At 35.9% G+C, this 26,036-nt stretch overlaps 1 protein-coding gene across 2 annotated transcripts; it reads right to left on the bottom strand.

Moving 5' to 3' along the window:
* Nucleotides 1–11,930: 11,930 nt before the first annotated feature.
* LOC130654392 (malignant T-cell-amplified sequence 1 homolog) lies at nucleotides 11,931–23,615 on the bottom strand. Of its 2 annotated transcripts, XM_057456957.1 has the most exons (7): nucleotides 23,391–23,615; nucleotides 15,584–15,736; nucleotides 15,417–15,514; nucleotides 15,130–15,263; nucleotides 14,952–15,019; nucleotides 13,437–13,508; nucleotides 11,931–12,465 (listed from the first exon to the last, which is right to left on the bottom strand). In XM_057456957.1, exons 1-7 carry the CDS (start codon nucleotides 23,399–23,401, stop codon nucleotides 12,381–12,383), a joined length of 621 nt encoding a protein of 206 aa, XP_057312940.1. In that variant the 5' UTR covers nucleotides 23,402–23,615; the 3' UTR covers nucleotides 11,931–12,380. The 2 variants fall into 2 exon arrangements, with proteins under 2 accessions (XP_057312940.1, XP_057312941.1); XM_057456958.1 differs by lacking the exon at nucleotides 13,437–13,508 and having other exon boundaries at nucleotides 23,391–23,588.
* Nucleotides 23,616–26,036: the final 2,421 nt, after the last annotated feature.

Raw genomic sequence — 26,036 nt, 5'->3', positions numbered from 1 at the left:
CCATAAAATTTAAATCACTCAAAACGCCACATATATACAAAAAAGCTGATCAATGTCAAACACAAATCTCTCTCATTGTATATGTTAAAATCAGTTAGTTTATTGCAAACCCTGCCAAAGGTTGACACAAAATGTGAAAAATAAACAATAAATTTTGCCTAAGTAGAAATTTTTATCTAAGGGGTTAAAAAGGGATTTGCAAGGATAAATTATAATGCAATAAAACATTATTTGATATATTGCATACGGTCCTTCCTCACCAAACTTTAGACAAAATGCCAACAAAATAACGGTGTTTAAATCTAAAATTAATAAAGTCCTTTTAGCAATTTGCATGCTGTTTTACCATCAATAAAGTAAACAAAATTTCAAATCTCACATAGTATTCTGTCACAAATTTTCATAAAATATATATATAAGTCATAATGAGTCATGTTAAACAACAGCAATCAATCTTTATATAAGTTCATTTTGTCAATTTTTGCACCAATTTTGCAACACAAAATACAAATTCTAAATAATACTAAAATCTCTTATTTTGGTCCTTCGCATACCGACGGTCTCCCACAAAAGTTTAATCAAAATGTAAAAAATGAGAGGTAACGACAAAATCAAAGTTTGCAAAATTTATTTATTTCGGTACATATATCTACTGCATATGCACTCTAAAACAATATTTTAATCCAAAATGCCTAAGAAAGACAGTTTGCAACAAAAATCAGTTATTTCGATAATATTGCATACACTCTTTCCTCACAAAAGCTTCACAAACTGTAAAAAAAAAGAATGGTTGTAGGGAGTGCTTCTGATTCAACAAAAAAAGTTTTGACATATTGCATCTAGCCCTTACCCATTAAATCTTACACAAAATTTCCAAAACTATATACGATTTAGAACACATCAAATTTAAATCGAGAAGGATCAGTCATTTCGATATATTGCACGGAGTCCTCCCCAGTAAGAATTTATACAAAATATAGAAAAACAAAGCTTGCAAGGTGTAAAATTGAATTCTTCTTCTGTGTATATATATATGGTCCTTCCTCGCAAAATTAACATAAAATGTCAAAAAGGTTCAGATATAACATCTAACACAACAAAAACCAGTTCTATCAGTATATGTCATGCCATTGTCTTCCACCAAATGTTCCCCTTAAAGTTTCACAGACACAGCCTGTAAATTAAAAACAACTAAGATCAGGTATTTTGGTCTTATTCATACCATTCTGTTCCAAATAACTTATAAAATGTAAAAATTGAGTGGTAAAACAGAAATTTGCAAAATTCCGTTTTTTTATATGCATGTATATTATATGCCTTCTACAACAATAAGTTAATTCAAAATGTCAAAAAGAAGAAAAAAATAGCTTACAAAGAGTATAAAATTGAAATCAACAAAGTAGCTCTTTTGGTGTATTAAATATAAGCCAAACGCACAAAAGTTTACACTAAATGTAAGAAAATGGTTGTGTTTAGTAATTCTAAATTAAGAAAAGTCAGTTCTTTTAGCATGCTGATTAAGGTTTGTGCCCACAAATTCTTACATGAAAATGTCAAAACCACAATTTGAAACAAATTAAATTTACATTTTAAAAATAAGTAATTTCTGAACTTTATTTTCAGAATATTTGGAGGAAAAGAACTTCGCAAACCAAAAAAAACCCAGGAAAATGTTTAAAATTTTCAGGGTTAATAACGTTTGATGTGTTTTGTGGGAATATATATACTGGGAATCTTTAGTTTAAAGCTAGCATTAGCTAGCTACAGCAGCTAATAGCTAGTCACTTAAATATAAACTGGAGACTTAGCTAGGTATAAAGAACATGGCTACATATATATATATATATTCCTAGCTAGCTAGCTAGTTGTTGGTGGTGGTTGGCTTTTTATGATGCTAGCTATAAAACATGTCTGGCAACAATAATATAATCAAAACTGAAAATAAAACATAAAAAAACCTTACAGAACCTTGCTATGATTAATTTATAAAACCATGCTCTTCTTCAAATGTTTTTTTAAAGATTTATTTTGAATGAAAGAGTAGAGAATACTCAAAAAGAACAGCCATCTTTTTCGTAAACACAATTTCCGTTTTATGCTAGGAACTTCATTTAACAGTCCGTATGCTTTGTGAATATCTAATACCGTTTCATATGTAGCGATACCTATATATATATGCTAACATAGAGTTTTTTGGCATAGGGGTATATATATTTATATCGTTATTAGCAGCGGGTTATATATTTACACCTTATGTGCGATTTCTATGAAGTACATCCCTAATCTTTTTAGTTAAATTTTAGCGTACAGCCACGTCATAAGAAAGTGACCCGTGATTTCCGTGTCGTGGACTCACAGTTTTACTCACGCAAGGGAATTAATATATAAGATATGAATAGCTTATACAGGATTAGGTAATTCTCATTCTGTTGAACACCTAGAATTTCCGCATCAATAGCGATGGGATCCAACTTGTGTTCAACGTCTTCGATATCTCTATTTGCTACAGCCCGCCTCTCCTTCGCTTTATCAAGACAACCTATACAGGTCTTAGTCCGACCATTGCCCCTAATTTTAAACCTATACAGCGACAAAATCTCCTTGCATGTTCTACAGCATCTGATCTCCATCTGTTATAGCATACTATGCCCGCCGTAATGCATTAGTGACGTCAGCAAGCGTTGGAGAATTAAACGTTTCATCGTACCTGAAGCGTACTTTATTATTCACATGCCTCTCAAAGTTCTCCCACGTGTACCCATCGGAAAACTGGGCTTGAATATGGTCCTGTAGGATGATTATTAACTCGTATAGGCGACGTTTACCTTTTGAAATCCTACCGAGATCAAGGCAGGGAATGCATGTTTTTGTAAGTTGCCCTTTACCCTTTGACTTGAACTGATTCAATGGGAGGTATTATAAACATTTATAACACTGCTTGGCCTCTTCCATTATTTCTATATCTCGGTGAGATATAGAAATTTCACTAGGCGGTCTATTTCGGAGCTATTAATGATTTTTTGTACCATCCTTGTTTTATTGCGTATACGTCGAACAGTATCGCTGCACTCATATACCCGGCTAGTTTCAAGTCGTCCTCCATTTCCATCTTAACACCCGGCCTGGAAACCCCAGGGCATTTTGCCCACCCATAGCGATTAGAATTGTGTAAGACACGAGCCTGACAGACTCCCACAGGGCATCAATAATCATGGTTTCCTTGGGACCCATATTTTCATCATGCTTGCTTGTTGCCATTTATTATTACAGCATTTTGAAAAAATCGATAATTGGTTGGGTTTTGCCCTTTTTGCCATGCTGAGGCTCCGGATTAGCCACCGGCTTGTTGGATTCATTTTTACCCCTGCTAAACATATACCAGACACCTACTCCTATAGCAATCACAACTATCGCTCCAACTCCATAGATGTGGACACTGTCCATCGACCGTACGGTACTGTCCCCAGAAGAGGCTTTGACTGCGGGCACTACAGTACCCTCTTGTTGCTTCATTTCTTCCTTCCTCTTCTTCATCAGTGCAGCCAACTTATGTCCCTGCGCAACCCTTCCGGGATGCTTTGGTGGCTTTGTAAAGACTCTCTCTTCTTTCTGTTGCTCTTCACTCATTGTTTATTATAGCGCCGTCTCCTCCGTCGTATCTGCCTCCTTCACCACCTCCTCTTGTTTCTTTTTACCTATATGCCTTTCAGTATGGCCTGCCACAAGCAACGGGGCCAAACACCTCCCGATTGTGCAGTATACGAGGATCCCAAGGTCTGTCATGCTATCCCAGATAATTGGATCTTCCTCAATGTCCTTGCGCAGTTCCTCGACACTGTCGATATCGACTATATTTCCAATCATATTGGCATAGAGACTTATAACATGGGTGGACAGTGTCCTAGCCGTCTTCTCCCCCTTCTCCTGAAGTTCACGTTGCACATACTCTGTATGGACCTGATCGATCGCGTCGTCCGGAGCCTTGTCAACGAATCCCTCTGTACATTTTTTAGGCAAAAGGTGCCCTTTAACTTTGCGAAGGGCCTCCTTTAAAGCCTGACGCTTATTGATAGGTTTCTCTATCTGCTCATAGGCTTCTGCAGACGCGTTGTCGAACACTTATGCAATATCGGACGACATCTTTATTATACGTCTATATCTGAGGAAGCAAAATGCGATCAGAGCATACGGTAGGGGTATGGCAATTAGTAAGCATGCCCCCATTTTGTTCCCCGGTAGACGCTAGGCGGTAATGGCCTCTTGGAAGCGTCGTAATTTGATCGTGTTGTACGATAGTTTGTCATCTGCCCTGTTAAGGGCTAACTTGTTCACCTCTTGGGTATATACCTTATGTCCCTTGTTTTGAATAAGCACCTGGCTTTTGTAGAAGTCAACGCCCTCTTCCAGACATCGCCGATAGTCATCGAAGGTTATTGATTTTTTGGTAACACATCGCTTTACGCCCTTGGCTTTGCGATCTCCACCTTCTTTGGTAAGGCTCTTATAGGCGTAGAGGTTGGCTCTCAGGGTGACGAATTCGGTCATGATTTTACCACCTAATTCGTCCTTCATTAAGCCTACCACCTTCTTGTTCTTGCCTTTAAGAAAGTGGGGCCTTCTATCATCAGGATTATAGACACTCGTATCGAAACGTGCCTCAACATCGTCGGCTATATTCCTGTAGAAGTCCTCCGTTCGTATATGGTAAACGAACGAGTTCGTATCCACGTAACAGAGTTGCAGCTTGCTACTGTACTTAGGCTGCATATAGTCATAATGGAACTCATACATCCCTATTTTTGACATGTCCAATATAGTCTGACCAATGTATACGGGCTTATTCATCTTCACCTCGGTCTTGCCCATTTCAACGCCTACCAGGTTTTTGCTGCACCTGCTCCCACCCTTGAAATTTGGTTTCATCACAAGATTCGTATACTTTTCTTCATTGGTGACCAGTTGGATGTTGCGGTGATTTCTCATATTCTATATGGTCTTGCCAAACACTGAGAGGTTCATGAGCTTGTAGAAGCCTTTCTCAAACTCGTTCTTTGCGTTTTTTCTCAACCTCGTATGGTGATCAATGTACCCCTTTAACCATGGCTTTTGGTTAAACAGGATCATCCTGCGTACTCTCTTCAATTTAAGCCCATGTTTTAAAGCCTCATTTAATGCCCTGATATGTACCACATATTTCAGCTTCTTTTCCAGATCTGGTACTAATTTCTCGACCTTGTGGACCGTACTTCGTTCGGGCAGGAACGGTAACTCGTTATGTTTGTCATGTAGCTCCCTGGGGTAGTCGATATCAACCTCTAATATGTACCCGTGCCTATTGTCCTCGAAGAGCTTCCTGATCCGCCTTTCGGTAAAGGCCTCGACATTCCGCACCCATTTGAAACCATTCGTGGGCAGGTCCTGACGCATCGTCCCGCCGTACAGGTTGTTGGCATCCAGGTACTGCAGGTAGGAGGATTCAACCTCCGAATCGTACTGGTCTTCCATGTATCTATTGTTAGCTTTGGCATACCGGTGCACAGGCTGGGTTATACCTCCACGGATGCCTTTTTCGAACATGAGGAGCATGTCGGGATCGGTGAGAAGCTCTAGCATGATTCCAGTATATTTAAGTGCTGCCTCTCATGCCAAGCCAGGTGCGCTGTACAAGGTGCAGGATCTGGGGTAATACAATTCCATACCTTTTTAGGGTGTGCATACTCATTGTCGCTTATCCCATTCATAATAAGCTTGCTGTAAAAGGCCTCCTTTGGTGGCAGCTCTGCCTCTTCGAATCGTTTCCATCCATCCATGTATTCATACGGTTGCACGCCCTTTCTGCGCATGAGCTTAAACGTGTCGTCCTCATTGAAAAACCAACGGAGATTTTTACACTATTCATCGCCAAGGTTGCTTGCCAATTTGTCAAGGCTTGAGGCAAATAATCGACAGGAATCGATGAACCTAATCTGTATGGTCTTGTACTTCTCGCCGTCACCATATCCCATGCCCCCAAGGGTTACCTTGATTTTGACATTGAAACTGATGTACTTCTCTGTATTCTCTGCGATGCACTTAATATCCTGAGTATCATATTTTTCACCCAATTCCCGTATGAAGAGATGGGCATCATACCCTGAAAGATTATGGAAGATGACGGGGACGTGGCTAGGTATCTTGTATTTGAGGTTACAGCTGTTATGCGCCGCACCCCTATATAATCCTGTATAGTGGCAATGGACCCTGACCTTACGATTATTCTTGCTGTCATCAAAGGGTTTCAGACAGATATGACATTTCGATGCCTCATCATGTTCCCTTTTTAGGACCTCAGTTAGGGGCTTCATGTCCTGCTGCGGGTATGTATTATAGAGACGTTCCACCTCATCCTCCAGGTAATTCACGAACTTCGTCACACAGTCCTCACCCCTATAGACTTTTACCATACGTGCACCAACCAGATGGTACATGCTTGCTTAGCCTTTTCGTCTTGGTATGATTGTGTGGGGGTTGTTCAGGTATGAGAGACGATGGTGTGGGCCTGGGAGGTATGGATGGTATAGCCTGTATGTTATGATCAGGAGTATGTATAGGAGGTGTAATGGGTGTTGTATGCTTTGTGGGTCTTGTCTTGGGCTGCCCTGCCATAGAGTCCCATAACCATATGTTTGAATGTTGCATAGGTCCCCTTGACCCCCTCCTTTATAGGTTTAAGGACAGCATCAACCAGCCAGTTGTACCATCCCAGCATCTTGGTCTAAACAATCGGGCAATTTTTCAATATCTCCTGTTTCTCAAAAATATCCGTGGCCTCTGGCGTTGACCGGTTTCTGTGGTATGTGCTCCAATAGTGCGGCATTGCGTGGCCTTTTCGTCTTGATGTCCCTGGCATCCTCTACCGGTACCAGTAGGCTGTCGAATTCCGCATAAATAACAAAGGGTACTTTGAATTGCTATTCCCTATAATATATCCATTTCTCGGCCTCTGTCGGCATCGTAATTTTAACAGCCTCATGATCCTCGCAATACCTATAATGCTTATCCCTCGATTCAACTGTGGGGAAGCCCTGCAGGCAGTTTAGACAAAAATGCATCGCATTCCTATTCTTCGAGGTCTCCTTGCCTAGGCGTCTCGACAGACTTTTGACAGCCGTATAATGTCTCTTTTATTATTGGTGATAAGCAAAAGTACGTCCGTTGCGCACCGATCGGCGTAGGATGTTGATCTTCTTTCCCACTATATACAAGACATTCACCGCAATGTCGGGGTTATTCCCCTCAAATTTATATATGCTCTTGGTGCTGGTTGGAAACTCTATACCCTCCCAGTTATAAAGATCCACGTAGGGTTTCATCTGAGATATTAGATTCGTGTTCTTCCCTATCTCCTCATGATGTAAGGATGCTATAACAACCCATTTGAAGCACTCCTCATCCTCATTCACCGGGTTAATGATTGCCTTCTTTCAGGCTATCCATTTGGGTAGTTCGATATATGATGAGCCTCTTGTTAATCTCAATTTGTGGAAATCTACGTCGAGGTATAGTATTCCACTAATTGTAAAGCCACTTTGGGGTAATGCTGGATTTTCCACACCTGTTTTGACTTGAGCAAACATCCTATCTATTCCACATTGCTAACGGCGCACGTCACAGTCACCCCCCGCAAAGTCATCGACAATCCCTTAATAGTCACCCCATCCATTCAACACCCATTCCATATTAATCTACATATGACCTAATATTCACCATAATGACGTCATCGGGATTCTAACACATTTCCCTAATAATCAACGCATACATAGGGAATTTCACTCATGATACTAATATTAATCAATAATTCAACGTATGCGCAGTAAAGAGGGAAATTCCCTTAAGGGAAATAACTGTGTTAGTTTTTGAGCAGAATGAAAGCTTCCGACAATGCAAAAACTCTATATAATAAAGAGAGAATGAAATAAAAACTGTCAAACAATTACGTGATATCGCAAAAACACGTGGTTTAACAGGCTATTATAAGTTACGTAAAGCCGAATTGGTTTCCTTGTTGGAGGAGAATGTATTACAGAACCCGGTCAGACCTATAACATCAGAGGATATGGACGTCTTCGAGAAACAGGAGATGGCCAGGACCCGTCCAGGTATACGGGGTAAAATCAGGGAATGGCATAACTGGGTATTGCCCCCATCCGAGATAGACGTCTTCGAAAAACAGGAGCTGTCGAAGAATCATTCTGTTGTAAGGGATGGAATTAAGGGTTTTTATAATTGGCTGGTGGATGCCGTTCCAAAGCCTATAAAAGAAGGGATCAGGGGTGCATGTGCGGCCTTTAAACGTACAGTTATGGGATTATATGGCAGGGCAACCAACACAAGGCCTACGCTGCATGATGAAGTCGAACAGGAGGCCAATGAGGACTATGTACATAAACAGCCGGGAAATAACTTCACGCCCCAGTAACATAAGCATGCTCATCATAGAACCTTCCGGAGTTTCCGCATTCCCGGTATAGGAGGAGCGGACGTCAACGGATATATAGGGATAGTACGACCACATGTGCGGACCCTGGTTGAGGGGCAGGTAGAGGATATGGGATCGGCGAAGGTACAGCTGTCGCTATGGATCAATTGGAGGAAGCCAATAGAGGGAACCAAAGACTATGAGGTTCATCATATATAATCAGTTCATTTCTTCAAACGAAGGCATTCTTATGACTTTTAATGAATTCAAATAAATCAGAAGGCATCAACCTACACTCGATAATAGTTTATAACCCAAAGGATGTCCCCATTAGAAGAAATCCACATTAAAAGACCTTTCTTCACTAAATCATAGCATCTTTTTTCCTCCCACGCAAAAGCCAGAGCCAAGGGGTTTACTGCTAAAAAGTAAACAAATGACGTCACGCTGGAATTCATCTATAATTTTTTTCACATTACCTGTGCACTTTACAAGGGGGACCACATGCAATATGACAAGTGGAACTAATTTTATAGAATTTAAAGTGTGCGTGTTAAGTTATTTATTATTGTTTTGTTTCTGATTTTGTAATCTAATGGTCGATGACTGTATGCACTGAAATGACTGATTTTTCTGTATTTTGATGCGTTTCATAACCTTTTTGTGGCAGATTGATGGGTAATGGCAATATACGACATGCTGAATGAAATTATTTTTGTTGATTTAGATGCGATTCTCAAAAACCAATCTTTTTTACATTTTGTGTAAACTTTTGTTTAGGAACCGTGTACAATGTAATGAAAATAATGATCTTTTTTAATTCAAGTTTATTCTCTGCTTATTGTTTTTTTGACATTTAGGTTTAGAATTGTTGGTAAAGGGCAGTACGAATCATCATACTAAAAAAGGAAAATTTTTGTGTTCTTAACTGGTTGATTTTTACATTTTGTGTAATTTTTTGTGGGAAAGAATGGTATGCAACTGAAATGACTGATTTTTGTAGATTTACATTTAATGTTTTCTTAACTATGACTTTTTCATATTTTTGTATAAGCTTTTAAGAAAAAGACAATATTTAAAATGTGTAAAGAACTTATATTTATTGATTTGTAATAACTCTTGCAGGCATCCTTTTTGACATTTCAGATTGAAATATTGAGGGTTTTCAACATAATCACTTATAAGATGTACATATTTTAGATGCGTTATTTCTGACATTGTTATTATCCGTGTTGTAACTGTCGGTGTTGTAACTGTCGGTGTTCTTACTGTCGGTTTTGTGAGTATTGGTGTTGTGAGTGTCGATGTTGTGAGTGTCGTTGTTGTAACTTCTTATCAACTAGATTTTACATCTTGCAAGCTGTTCTTTTTGATTTTGTGTAAGATTTGTGTGGAGGATTTAATGCGATTTGACATTTGACATTTTGTGTAAGATTTTAAGAACATTATTTTTTTGTATATGCACTACTGACGTCAGCAAAACATCTAAAGCAACCTATTTTTAATTGGCCTTTTGCCTAAGTGGATTTTTCCACGGGCCTTATCGACTAGTCTCTTATAATAATGCAGAGACTGTGTCTGTCCGTAAGAGGCAAAGTGGATATCGTCATTTTACTTTGATGTCGCCGAAAAACTTATGTCTAATAAGTTAAATTTTCTGACGTTTACGGCGCAACGTCAATAACACTACTTTAACGTCAATATCCTATATATTAAATTAATGCAGCCATTACAGTGCACCTAAAACTTTGAGGCCAAATAACTTGGAAACGAGGTGGTGACGTCAATGATTTTTCACCGCGTAGGTACCAATTTGGGTAATTTTTCAAAAGCTGGTTACCCAATCCGTTTCGGAATGGACGGGTTGATGACGTCATCAAAAAACCTCCAAACTCCAATATCTCTGCAATCGTTTGTCAAAAGTACATGATCCTATAGATTTTCTTGATAATCGTTTCAAGGTCCATACGATGAAGGTAACAGGGATATAAATTTCTAAAAAAATTATTCCGCGTTTTACCGGGCCATTGCCGACACCAGCAAAATTTTTAAACCCTTATATGTCCTTAGTCGTTCGTAGAAAAGATATGATCCTATACATTATTTTGATCAGCGTGTCAACTTCTACACGTTACAGGCAACGAATAAACTAAATTTCTCCAATTTTTTTTGGATTTGCAATGCTGACGTCAGCAAAACGTCTTAAACAACCAACTTTTTCAATGTCCTATTGCCTAAGTGGATTTTTTATAAACTAGTAAATGAATAAACTGTGCGGTCATGTGTAACATAAATTAGAAATAATACTTTACCAGAACATAAAATGTTAGCCTCAGGTTCCTGTGTAGGATATGAGGCCTACTCATATTCATGCAGGAACAGTCTGTAACAGGCAAAGTGGATGTGTTTATTTTTCTTTGAAGTTGCCGAAAAACTCATGTCTTATTCGAGAAACTTAAGCAACATCGAGTCCCACTGAAACTTTTGTGTTGCTTATAATGTATTGATTTATTTAAGGTTTCGACACATTCAATCACAGCCTCTAGATTTTTTTTGATTTTTTTTCTCGCGGGACAAAAGCTTCATGGTCGGTTTCCATTAATATAGTGTTGAGTAACTGTTGTAAAACAGTTGGCGCAAGTTTTACAACAACTGCCGCTAGCACTTCATGAAAACACAGCGAATTTTTGCATTCTGTTTGAACTTTTTGAAAGCTAAATAAAAGTTATTTAACATATTTTCCGGGTTTTTTTTTACGTGGATCGCATAAAAAATTGCCAAAAATCCGTTTTTTTCCGATTTTCGGGTAAAATCCGACAAAATTGGGAAATCAGATTAATCACGTGTCCAAATTATGCAAAATGATTCTTCTTAATAAAACAAAGTTGTGTTGTAAGTTTTAAGTTCTAAGGATAATCCTAACAGGAGTTAATAAATTTTCCCCGTTATAAGGATTTCGTAGAGATTTTTAGGGGTAGTTTCGAGTAATGGCCAATATCAAGGCCTCTGAAAGGTATGGAACCTAAAATTTCGGCATGCAGGTGTCTAATAGATAAATATTGAAACTCAGTAAGTTTCACAGCCATATAACATAGCAATAAGGAGTTATTTAAAAAAAACCGTCAGGGGGGGTGGGGGACGGGCGGAATCCCCCCCCCCCCAGACCGAATAGGGTTAAACGGTTCAACGTCTATCGTCGTAAGAGAACTCTAGGACAAGTGAAATCCTAGTAACTTTTGCTATTATTAAATCCTCTATCACGTGACATTTATCTTTCTTTTTTATTTACTTGCTTTTTGAAAGATTTGAGCCTCATTCTGCCTGTAAAAAGCGTGTAATCTTAAAAGAGAAATTAGCTGACAAAAAAAGTTCCCAAAAAAATTGACAATCGAGGAAATAGTAAGAGAAGCATAGTTACCGTTATTTCATTTTTTGTCAAGTTAATTATATGAGTAAAGCATAAAAACATCGATTTACATGCTGGTGAGACATTTATTATTCATCAATTACAATACTTGTATAGAATTAAAAAAGGAATACAAAACTTCTTCTGTGTTGGATGAGAAGTATTATCAAATAATTGCATATTGAGTAGGACCCAGAACTACAACTTGTAACAAAGCCCGTCAGATGCGAAAATTAATTTAACAATGCTTGTATAGAAGTAAAAAAAAACAGTTCCTTCATATGAAAATAATTTTTTTTAATTTTTTTATTCATATAACAGAAGTATTAAACTAAAACCGGTTGATGTTTGAACCGTGGCTCTCTAGGAGATAATACACGTCTTTTTTTAATAAAAAACACGTTTATAAGAGAAAACCCGTGTGGTAGAGGAAGAAGCTGTACTTTCATAATAAACCTATCAAAATAAATCGTAACATGGGAATACGATTTTTACAATAACATTTTTACAACTTTTTTATTTATCCAATTGATTCATCACCCACATTCCATCATTCAAATAATGAATATTGTCGACCCCAATCCCCTTATTTTTTTCAGTTCTAAATTAAAAATAAAGATCAATAAATCATATATCTGAGACATAAATTATATAGCAAAAAATGAAACATATGAGATAACCTACACAAAGTTTACAAACTACATTTTCGGAGTGGTCGTTTACTCGGCGAAGATTAATCTCTTCTGAAATTAAAAGGTAAATTTTCGTGGACAAAAAAAAAAATTTGGACTTTTGGTTTAATCTTTTTTCTTGTAATAAATAATATATCAAAAATTTCAATTCCAGCGGTATTTACTTTTTCTTTTACGTAAAGGTACAAATGGTACAAATCGAGAACATTCTTTTTTCGTGAACATTCGCGAAATTTAATAAACGTAAAAATTAATTCCCTCAAGGATACATGAAACATGCCCCGGGTTGAGAGTATCAACTGTTTCCTAAACTGCGAAATAAAAGTATATACAAGTGTATGTATTCGCAAAGTCAAAAAAATAGTGCTATTTTTGTCATAAAATAATAAACTTCAAAAAGGTTCAAATTATGAAACCCCTTTTTCGAATTGCCGACTGTTGAATTTAAAGTATACCCGCCCAATAATCAAAACTACTCCACCTGAGTACCAAAACGGTGTCTTGGGATTGCTTTTTAAGGACTAGTTGCGAATTTATATCGAAAAGTTTTTCTCTGTTGTACTGTTTTACCTTCACATTGTGATAATATCTTGACCCTCTCCCTGCGGGGCTATTGCTTGGAATGTAATTACATTAATGTGACAAATAAAACATAATGTAACAGCATATACTAACGAGTCCCCTAAACCTTGCAAAAAAATTCACTTTTCCAGCTATTTTAGATAGGAATTTTGTACTATTGAAGCCTTGGATTACCTTGAATATGTAAATATTTTAATAACGAACATATTGAGGGAACAGATTGGTTAAAAATTAATACTAATTATTTAAGAACAAATTTAAAATTAAATCCTTGCCAATATTTTGGAAAAGGACTAACCCTAACAGATTTGTCGTGAGGTATTTATATTTGTAGTTTTGCCTCCATATCCATGTGCTTGTACCTATTAGCCTGAAACGTAGTGGTGCATCAAACAAAAATTGCTTTTGAGATATTCAGATTCAAACTTTGTAACTTTTCCCTCTTTTCAATGTCAAAGTTTTATATTTATTTGAAATAAATATTCTATGAATTATAAACTTTCCAATGATATATAAATTAAAAAAACTGGTGCATGTATCCAAAACTCTCCATAATTTGAGCAATTACGTGAAAGCGGCACGTTTTAACTTAGCAGATTTTTACAACATATATAAACATATAGTAATATTAACGACATAGTAAACATATAGTAATATTAACGACCTACAAATGTCAAACAAAATCCAGCTTTTCAAAGAACGGCATTGTGCTACTTTAAAGGAAGAAAGTGTTTGTGGTTTTTGCGGTTTTGGCTCGAATCGCAAAAGTTTATTCCCGCAAAATGTTGTGATATTAGTGAATCGCAAGTTTTTTCCCGCAAAATTTTCATAATTATCCCAAGTCGGAATATTTTTCATTCATTCATAAAATTTAGCAATGTCTTACGATAAAGTGATAGAGTTTACAGTCGCTGTTCGTGGGTACTATTATTACCGCAGGTTTTGGAAACCACAACCTTCGCAAAAGTTGAACTGTGTCTTTGAAGAGGGTACCCATTCGACACGTTTGCCATAAAAGTATGTAAAATTGGAAAAACCGCAGCTGTCGGACATCTTTCGAGAGAAATTTCACGGGCAACAAAGTTTTTTATTGATCGAGATGGAAGATTATCAGTTACTTTAATGAGTGAGCATTATCAAAGATCGCCATTGGTTCAAGGGGGAATAGAAATAGGCTGCAAAGTCACAGCTTCAATCCCTGGAACTTGCATTAATATTCTCATACTGAAAAAGTATCAGGATATAATAGAGGAAAATTACACAAAACCTAAAGAAGAAACCATACTAGGTTCGTATTTGCTTGTGGTAGATCAAGCAGCAGGAGTGCCCTCGACTGCAACAAAAACGAGCACAAACAAAAAAAGAGAAAAAGTGAAATTGAGCGCACCAAAAAGTAAGAACATTTGGATATTTTTCAATCAACAACGAACAGTAGAAAAACAAAAAGAGAGTGATGAATACCAGAATCGGCAGAAGGGTGAAACAACTATCGTCATTGATTAGTATTCTAGATGTATTATTTTCTTCTTATTTTTTGTTTACATGTGAATTATTATTTCCATATGGCATTCTACATCATGATTATATCTCTTGAAAGAAAAACTAGATTAACAGCTTTAATTCTTTATTTCAGTCTTTTCGATACAGCATTTGTTTGAATCATAATCTGGTCTGTTAAGCTATACTCCGAAAAATATTACTCACATTTGGCAAACGCAAAAGTTTTTTCCCGCAAACTTTCTTCCGCAAACACTTTCTTCCTTTAAAGTACTAATAAAATAAGTAATCGAAAATGAGAAAAAATATAACATACATTTCCTGTGTACTCATTTTTGTCACACCGATACTAACTGCATGTTCTTTGCCTTCGGCCATTATAGCCTATTATCAATTAGTTAAGGAAAAGTACTCGTCAAAATAAAAGTATTTTTAAAGAAAAGTGAAGACAATTAGAGTGTCTGCTTATTAATATCATCATGAAAGAAAGATACAACAATTGTGTCTTTTTCAGCATTGTTCATTTTTGCACCGGGTGAAGTTAAACCAGGACACATTATGTTAGCACCACTTAAAACAAAACGAATAGCACCTTTGTCGACCTGTTCTATTGTCAATAAAAATGGATCTGAAAATAAAGAACATTATTTTGTTAAAATTCACTTTTACAAAATTGAAGTCACGGGGAAACTGGGTAAGACAGAGCATAAAATAATAGGCAACACAACAATGACAAAAAAATCAACATTGTCTTCAACCTTGTGAGAAAAAGCATACTTACATTTATGAAGTAACCTCAATGTAGGTATCCATGGTCCATCACGCTGTCGAAAAAATACAAGCTCTGATTTGACCGACAATACCTCAATATGTTCCTTACTAAAAAAAATGAAACAGGCGTAAATGTTGTTATTCTGTTCAAGTCTACAAAACATCGAACAATCCTACCATTTTATTAACACAATGCTTTCTTTCTTTGGTAATATTTGGTCTATGTAATGCTCGATAGCAGGGTATAACTCCAAAACTTTGGTTCTAATACCTCTTTGCACGGATGATTTCAACTGACTGGTGCCCGATATCTCTTCTTTGGCTACAAATCTAAGAAAACAAATATTAATTTATGAAATTGCAAATAAACTCTTGAACACTGGTGCCATGTTGCTATTCTTTCATGTGCATTACACAAGCAAAATTGCATTGTTTAGCCAGGCATATTTTCCACTTTTTAGTGCTGCTCGTACCATGCCAAGTCACGCATACAGATAAGTAATTTATTGGTTTAACATTCGTCGTGAGGACAATTTTTAATACTATAAACTTACTTAAGGATACAGTAAGATGAATACATCAACTATACCTGTCACAGACGGACACACTCTCCGTATTATTAGAGATATGTTTTTATTTCAACTTTTTTTAAAAAAAAAAAAAAAAAAAAGATTTTTGAATGAAAATTTTTTACCTACTTGGATTTAAAACATTAGAAAAAAGTAATAATCCAATCCTCTAAAAAGCTCGAAAATCCGTATTTTAGAACCATTTTGACTCATTTCCCACCACGAATTCGCCATTATTGGTCTAGGAGAAAAAATCTCAAAAAAATGACTTTGTCATATTGGATGGTCAATTGCATGTTTGTGCAAAAAGTCAGAAAAAACTAATGATCCAATCCTGAGAAATGTCGTAAAAACCATATAATAGGATCGTTTTTGCTCATTTTGCGTAGGATTTTTTCTCAGAAAACTGACTCGTCACATTCGGGGGACTATTGTTCCCTGTCATTGTGCAAAAAATCAGTAAAAAATTAACAATTCAATCCTGACATATATCCATATGGTAGGATCGTTTTTTCTCATTTTGTACATAAATTCACCATTTTTGAGCTGATAAGGTTTTTTATCAGAAAAGTGACATCGTTACATTTGAGGGTTTATTGTTCCCCATCTTTGTGCAAAGAAGCAGAAAAAACTAATGATCCAATTCTGAGAAAAGCTAGTACTGGACGTACGGACACAGGTAATAAGACCTCGCTTGTACCAGGTAGGTCCAAAAGAGGATTAAAGGGGTTAACGTATTCAGGAGAGAAATTCCGTCGAAAAAAAAAGTTTATAGATTGGACAAAAATGAAAGCTCAATTCTAAAAATGACTCAGCTGTTTTTTTTAGGGGAATGTTCACAACTTTCCTTACTAAACAATACGTGTTACCCACAACAACAACAACAATTTTTCTAAGAAAAAGCCGCAGACACGTGATCGCACTAAAAGGCAGGCTAGCTCTATTTATATAAGGAAAACGAAATCTATTATTCCCTCATAAATATATTTATATTCGGCACAATCTTCTGTATCAACTGGTAACCACCTACAGTAACTTAAAGATACTAAGCATGTGCAAATTGCTGGTTAGCGACAAAACTTTTTTCCAAAGGATATTTCGATATAGGCACATCGGAAACAAGGATCTTTTTTTCCGTTCTGACACCTGACGTCCTATTAGGGAACTCGTTCTGCAACCCAATTATTAAATGCACCCACCATCCCTAGAAAGTAAATGTTATTATAACCATAATTAAAATAGTTGTTTTTTATGAGACCTTTTAATTACTCAAAAGTTTTTCACATATCAGTTTAGGAATTGTGACAAGAAACTTCTTCCTGTAAAACGGACTTTGTTCGTTTTAGGGGCAGGGGCTTTAGGCTCATTCGATGGCATGCAAAAGTCTTGTTTCAGATATTTCAAAAAATTCTTGGCATATTCTTTTTTTTCCGCTGAACTAACTTCCCAAAACTTTTTTATTTGCATTGACTAGCAAAGTATCGTTTACTGCTGTTTACTTACTGTTTTAATTTTATTAACCAGAAGTACATGTTTTAGAGAGTTTATGTGGTTGCTACTTTGGATGGTCATAATTTGAAACATCATTGATATATAATGGCTGTGGTTTAATTTAGTGCTAGTAAACCATAGGTTTAAAGATAAAAATTAAGTATGAACATTATTCATCATAACAATTTCAGTTGCAGAGGCATAAAAATCACAAAAAATTATTGCACACAATCATTTTTTTTTAAAAAAAATTCACCACATTTGAAAACACAGATATGTATAAAAATATACCCAAGATTTTTTTCTTTCCAGTCCATAATAATATTGTGAAGATTATCTTATTAAATTTTCCAAACTGAAAATTATTTCTTGCAGTACTTTTTTTCCTCCCAAATTTTGTGAAAATTTTGGAAATTCTGTCCAGGCAATACTTTGGAAGGTCATATTTTGAAAGCCCATAAAAATAAAATGATTAAGTTTAAGTTAAATGATGGAAAATTATTAGTTTTAAAAGAAAAAAAAAGTATAGACCTTTTCACACTTTGATATTTGGGTAAACGAGGCATCAAAATCCTCAAAAAATTACTTGCATGCACTTTTTCGAAAATCAACCATATTTAAATGTAAGGTTATATACAGAAGCACTCAGAATCCCAAGATTTTTTTCCTTTAAGTGCTGATGGATACTTTAAAGATTATCTGCCGAAATTTTCAAAGCCAGAAAATTTTTCCTGCGCTGCTTTTTTTTACCTGGAATTTTGTAAAAATTTAGGAAATTCTGTGTGGGTGGTACTTCGGAAGGTCATATTTTGAAACCCCATCAAAATAAAATGATTAAATTTAGATTAAATGATGGAAAAGTATTTGTTCTAAAAGAATAATAAGTATGGACCTTATCTCACCTTGATATTTGAGTTACTGGAGCATCAAAATACTAAAAAAAACATCTAAAAGCAATTTCTAGCATTCTCTGATCCATAATTGCGGAATTCTAAAAATTTTCTAATATCAGTTTTGGTTTCTTTAAAATATATGGATGGAATACTATGATTTTATAGACTTTTAGAGACATTGGGTGTCCATACATGAAATTATGGCATGCTGAAAACAGAGGATTTTGTTAATGTTAAGAAATGGCCAGAATGGGGAAAATTTCTAAAGGTCATATCCTGGGAACAACTCGAGGTAGGAAGTTAAAAATTTCAGAACTTCCATATCCTATTAATATAAACTTGTGGTAAAAATTTCAAGAAAATCTGTGAGGGTCGACATGGAAAGTCCCTTGATTTTGGTTCATTTGGCATGGAATGACCCAATTAGCATAATCTGCTTAGTTAGCAGTTTCCTTACTGCTTGTCAAATAGGTGTGTGTGGGCAAAATTACAATCAAGTCCTCCATCAACATTCTTGTTGGCTGTCATTGCATGGCAAACATTTTAAAATTATTTTTGCAGACTCAAATATTATTTCCTAAGAGTTTATTAAGCTAGCTAGCTGCTTTATAGCTTTTAGTCAAGTTTGTGTTTCTTGGTTTCCACAATTAAATCTGTTAGTCGAATGAAGTGTATTACATTCCCTGTACCCAGAATGTTTACAAAACCTTGTTTTAATCATAGAGGGAGAAATAGACACGCAGATTGAACTCATCTTAGTGCGCATTACAATTCTATTCAAATTGCTAATGTTTCGGCATCCCTTCGATATCCATGCGTAATGTGCATTTCACTGGATTTTTACAAAAAACATTAGGTAATCCTTCAGCGGACCGTTTGTTTATATACTTATCTTGCGATGTGTATTGATTGTGTCTTGATACATTTGGAAATATGATGTGAAGTTGAAATAACACCAGAGAATCCTGCTGATTTATTTAGCTAAATTTTAAAGTAATGGAACCATATACATGTGTATATATAATTATATTTTTAAATTGTATATAGCTATACGGTAGTCAATATGATTTGAGGGAAAACACAGCGTTCACCCAGTCACCTCTTCATAAATAGGGGCTGAATTTTTCACAGATTCCTTGTTTCCTGACTTCAAACCTGTCATATTGTGTCGCTTTAGGTGAGTTTTTGCTAGTATAGCTTTACTTTAATTCCGATACTTGTAGTTCTTGTTTAATCAAAGCTTCTTTTGTGAGAATATGGCCGTGAAACTTGTGTGTTTTCTCTCATCCGAAAATAGTACCATGTGACAATCCCACGGGGAAAGATTTTGTAAAAGCAGGACCATGTCATGTAAATTCCTTATTTATAGATTATTATTTTATTAAAATAATGCTTGAGTAGTTCTTATACAGTGATATGTTGAAATGGTGTGATGTTTACAATTATCAATTTAGAAATTATTCTGTCGTTTTATAAACTATTTGATTATTTTACAATATGCACCTTTTAAAATTTAGCCATAATGCCCAATGCAAGAATGCTTGGAATGAACAGAAGTTTTTGCGGCTCATTTATTTCTAATATAACATAAAGTTATAATGACAAAAAAATGTTGTATTTATTATAGTGTATTAATAATTGTTCATCTTATGAAGTCTATTTCATATTCCTGCACATGTTCCAACGATCGAAATAAGGGTTTGCAGTTCCCTAAATGCGAATCGTTTTTGAATACTGCGACCCAATTTACACAAATTATATTCTCAAAACGACTAGTGAGCAGTCAAGACATCGTGTGCATGCCACAACTTTAATCTGCAATGTAAATTCAAGCAAATAAGTAAATGCAAATTTTTGTTCAGTTGTTCCGCAAAGCAGTATTTTTCAGGAGTATTTAAGTCGGTGTGCGATGATTTGCACAGATATATCAAGAAACGCGTGTGATGTGAAACAAAATTAATTCACAAATTGATTAAAAACAGGTCACAAAGATGCCAAAACGGCAATCTCAAAAGTTGTCAATCATTTATTTTACGTTCTTTTTCTTTCACTGACAGATATTCATGACCATAGTTTCGATATTATACAAGATCGGATTGTGTGCTCAAACCGACTGGTTTTCTTGTTTATCTTGCACAGTGCGCTACATTTATTGAAAAAGAATATTTACATGTTTAGCTCTATGCCACCACGAGTTGACCAAAATAAAAAATAATAAAGTAAAAATGGTTTTTTTCAGAATTTTTCAGATCTGATGGCGGAAAGTACTGATTGAGGCATTATGCTAAACCAGCAATCGACATGCGCCAATGTTAATTAAACTAGTGACGGATCAATTCTTTTCTGCATTGTTTTTTAAACCAATCCTTTTAGTTTCACAGAATTTTAAGGCTGTCTTGACAAAATGTTTAAGTTTTTGAGACATTCTTTCTGACAGCTGGGGTGAATAAAAACAAGGGAATCAAAAAACCTAAAAACACTTTGACTTTAAAATCTAGGCACAGCGACGAAAATGACGGTAATGAGCCATAGGATAGGTCAGACATGTATTCATGTGACATAGCGAGGGCGTTGCAGATACTGAATGACCTTAATTTGAGGCTATTCACAAACAATTTGCTATGCGAAACGGCTACGCTAAAGTTATTAATATTGCAAATGTAGAGAGTCAATTTGAACAACACTTTATGTCAAACAACGCTTTGAGAAAAGCTACTGCCAGGCAGTCGACAACAACTGATTTTTTAAATAGGTAATGAGTATGCAGTATTGTTATTGAAATTTTATGTTTTGCTGTTAGTATTTTTAAGACCATTTTTCGGTAGATTTGGCCATAAATTCAACGTCATTAACCATCAGATCAATTTGTTTGCGGTAGAGATTAAAAAATCATAAAACATTATTTGATCCTAGTTTTTGAGGCGTTAGTTGTCATCTTTGTTTAAAAAAATGCTTGAGTCTATATGACTTTAATTTCAAAAAGGTCTAAGTCCAAATATCTTTAATTTAAAAAAATTTGATTTTAAGAAAAGTCAAAAAACCTTTCGTGTTTTGTTGTAAGCCCACTCTTTACTCTTCATGTGTTTTTTGATTACGTATGTTTGATTATAATTTCTATTGAGTTGATTCAACTCATCTTGTTCTTACGTATATTAACCAGGGACTGAAAAAAGGATAAATTGACTTAGGCTAATTTAAAAAAAACACTTTTTAAATAGTATTGGATTTAGCACTTTAAAAGCACTAAGTTAGGATCGATACTCGGTCCTATACTATTTTTGATATTTTTTAATGACTTCTCGGAACACCTTGAGAAAAGTAAGTGTATTCAATTTGCTGACGATACCGTCATCTATGTTGCAAATGCTGACCCCTATATAATAGAAACAACATTAAACGATGAATTAGAAAACGTATCCACTTATTTGAACGATAACGAACTCATACTGAATCTAAAGAAAGGAAAAACAGAAACTGTGCTATTTGGAACATCTAAAAGATTATCCCGTAAAAATACCAAAAATACAATCCAATTGGCAATGCAGGGTCAACCTATTCATCATTCCACGTCTTACATATATTTGGGAAACGAACTGGATTCGTCACTAACCCTGGTTGATAATTTCGAGAAGTCATATAAGAAAGCAGCCGGAAGATTGAACCTTCTTAGAAAAATGCGACCATTTCTGAGTTTTGAAGCTGCTTATAAAATCTATCAGATGGTAATTGAACCCCTTTTGTTGTATAGTTCTCTTTTAAATTTAAAATTAACGATGACCCAACGAAAAAAGTTACAATCAATAGAAAATCGAGCCGGACAAATAGTTGGAGGAAAAAATACGATTGGGAGTATTGAAGGAAAGATGAAAGGACGGGCATGCGTTTTGGTAAAAAGCTGTCTGACGAGCACTGTCTGCGAAAATTTCAATAAGTATTTTGTTATCAACAAGTATTCAATTAACACACGGAATCGAAATATGTTAGTGAAATTACCACGTATAAAATTAGAGTTCGGAAAAAGATCCTTCAAATATCTTGGTGCAGCATTATACAATGACTTACCATTAAAAATACGTTGTTGCGATAACTTATTTCAGTTCAAAAAATTAGTTTATCAACATTTTATGTAAATATTCGCTTTTAAAATATGTTTTATATGTTTTTAGTAATTATTAAAGTAGCTTCTGTTTCTAACTTTTGCGCATTCTAGTTTCACATTTTTCTTTTTTCTCTTTTTCTTTTTTCTTGGTACGTACATGCGTTTTATATTAATTTCTTAGCTAACTCATGAGTGGTTATTTAGTAGATAATAGTTTTTGCTTATATTTTTCTTTCTTTTATATATTTTTACTGACAGGACACACGATGATAGCAGTAGTTCATTTTACTGAAGTGTAAAAAATCCTGTATAAATATTGTTTAATAATAATAATAATAATAATAATAATAAAGTATTTTGCAAGTAATTGGGTCCAAGTCTGAAAAAATCTTTATAATTCCCTTTTAAAAGTCTAAGTCCCTACATTTACATTAAGGAAGCAGGAAGCCTTAAAATCAGAAAAAAATTTTTCAATGAATTAGTTGCGAAAGGCCATACACCATAATATTCATATTTTTCCTGTTATAACACACCTGTCACGATTTTATAGCCATAATACTATTATTATCTTTTATTAAAAATATTTAGCTTTAACAATTCCTCTTTAAATTAAAATGTCGTGAATAATTACTTCAATTGGAGAAACTTTCGTGAGAAACTTTCGCGATTTTTCGTCATTTTCGCGAAAGCTTATCTCGCGAAAATGTGACCTACAGAACCACGCCTTTATATGATCAATCATAACTTTCCTTGGTCTTGTTAAAAATAGCAAACAAAATGCAAAGAAAGATTTTTGTTGACGGCCCCTTAGAACTGTCAGTTTCATGTTCTCGTAATAATCAGCTCAACAAGTACCTTTACAAAATGGTATTATACAGTTATATAAAAATGGTAGATACAACTTAGCTACACATTAACAAAGATACACTTACTTTTTAAACATTCTAATACAAAATCGCAGCAAACATCAAACTCATTCGTTCGCCTTGAAATGTCTAAAATGGTACTATAGATAAATAAAGAAATACATTGATAACTGCCGAGATGTCTCCGACCTACGGTGGCCTATACGGTGGCCCACAAGTGCCACGGCAAAACAAAAAGGCCCACGGCAAAACAAAAAAGCCCACGGCAAAACAAAGAAAGCCACGGCACAACAAAAAGGCCCACGGCAAAATTCTCGCGGCAAAAGAGAAGGAATACCACGGCAAAACAAAATTTAAGTATTATCGGTCACGGCCCTATTCTAACCTGAACAAAGCGTGTAACTTGCAGACTCGGTCCCCTTGTTTTGCGATGTCTAATTATTTAAAAAGAATCCCTGGCCTGGAGATTACAATAGGGACTTTACGAAATGACGACACGAAAACCGGAACGGCAAAGGGAGCACAATTTTTATCGACCGTTGCCGTAAAACTTACATTACGTTTTAGGCGGGAACCAGACTGTTTGTTTACTTCATCGAAATATGCCAAAACTCAAGACAGTTCGAGAAGTAATTCTGTTAGCCCATGCTAACCGTTTAATAGATGATGAAGAATGTTTACTCCTCTATGACCTAAACAGTTCTTCGAATCTTGACCTTCGCTATAACAACTATGAAAAATTTGATTTGGATTTACTGAATGCAGATGACTGAAAAAGTGAATTCAGAATTTGTAAAGGGGACATATACCGCCTTTGTGACGTGTTTGAACTGCCTGACAAAGTCAGATGCTGCAATGGAGTGGTTGTGCAAAAAGAAGAAGGTCTTTGCATATTTTTGAAGAGATTTGCATACCCTTGTAGGTACCAAGATGTTATGTTTAGGTTTTGAAGGCCATTGGTTTAGCAATTTCCGTTGAGCCTTCGATTTCTAGGAAATTGCTAGAAAGGCTGTAAACAAAATGGAATATGTGTTTTGCTATTCCTGTGGCACCAAAAATCCTTAAAACAATTTCTGTGCAGTCTAATCGATATCCAAAACTGGATATGTTCTGAATATATTCACTTCATAGCCGTATTCCGTCTGTCCTGTCTCCTGCGCTGAACATGGCGGAGGAAGTAGCGAGACATACGGAAAATCCCCGCGGCCCTGCAGCTTTATTTCGGATCCACGGCAGACCCCGTTTTTACCGGCTTTGTTTTGATCGCTTACGCGTAAAAGACCAATCGCGAGGCTCCATTTTCACTACTGACCAATCCAAGTGCTTCGCGGCCTCAACATACCAACATTCAAATGTGTGCAGGTCAAAGAGCGGGGAGTGAAGCTGCCATTCATGCGATGCGAGATATGTTTGAGAGTGAAGAATCAGAAGCAGTATTATTAGTAGATGCAGCAAATGCATTTAACAGTATCAACAGACGAGCTCTGATTCACAATATTCGAATATTATGCCCGATCTTATCAAATTATGTGACAAATTGCTACAATATACCAGCAAGGCTATTTGTGATTGGTGGGATTGAACTACGCTCGAAAGAAGGAACTACCCAAGGCGATCCCATTGGTATGGCAATGTATGCAATAGGTATAACACCACTACTTGAATTGATGTTAACAGTGATTACAGGACAAGATCAAATGGTCGCTTTTGCTGATGATCTAACGGCAGTAGGAAAATGCGAATCATTGATTTTATGGTGGGAAAATCTGAAAAAAAAGGGCCATTGTTCGGGTACTTTCCGCAACCTCAAAAATCGTGGTTGATTGTTAAAGAACAGTATGTTGAAAAAGCCAACGAATTGTTTCGAAATACGAACGTTCAGATTACTACACGTGGCGAAAGACATCTAGGCGCAGTAATTGGCAGCGATGATTATAAAAGTGAGTACTGTAACAAGATGGAAAACCAATGGGTTCAAGAATTGTCAATGCTGTCCAGAATTGCGATAACCCAACCGCAAGAGGCATATACCTGCTATATTAGTGGATACCAACATCGCTTCTCCTACTTCGTTCGCACAATTCCAGGAATTGAAAAATTTCTTGATCCTGTAGAAGACGTAATCAGACATCAGTTTATTCCAGCGATAACTGATGGTCATGTCGTAAATGATGAAGAACGAATGCTTATGTCACTGCCGCCCAGATTGGGAGGACTTGGTTTGAAAAATATATGCGAATACGCTCCAGTCGAGCTGGAAAACTCGAAACAATTGACGTACCTGCTTCAAAAAGAAATCGTGGGAAAGATCGACAATGACAGTGGTAAGACAATTGCAGTGATAAAAAGCGAACGGCGTCAACAAAATAAAGAAAAAAGCTTCAGCTGTTAAGAGCAAACATGAATGAAGAACAGAAGAGGATTAATGATGTAAACATGATGGTGGGAGCATCGAATTGGCTGACGAGTTTACCTATTAAAGAACAGATGTATGACTTAAACAAAGAACAGTTTAGGGATGCGTTACGTATCCGTTATAATTGGGCACTACCTAGACTCCCTTCAGATTGTGCATGCGGTAGCAAATTTAACGTGACTCATGCTTTATCCTGCAAGAAAGGTGGTTTTATCACGATGAGACACAATGAAGTTCGTGATATCACTTCTGTTTTTCTAAACGAAGTGTGTAAGGACGTTCGACGCGAACCAATG

This window comes from Hydractinia symbiolongicarpus, chromosome 8 (genome assembly GCF_029227915.1).
Source record: "Hydractinia symbiolongicarpus strain clone_291-10 chromosome 8, HSymV2.1, whole genome shotgun sequence".
Taxonomy (NCBI): domain Eukaryota; kingdom Metazoa; phylum Cnidaria; class Hydrozoa; order Anthoathecata; family Hydractiniidae; genus Hydractinia; species Hydractinia symbiolongicarpus.
This window is presented reverse-complemented; position numbering and strand designations above follow the sequence as displayed.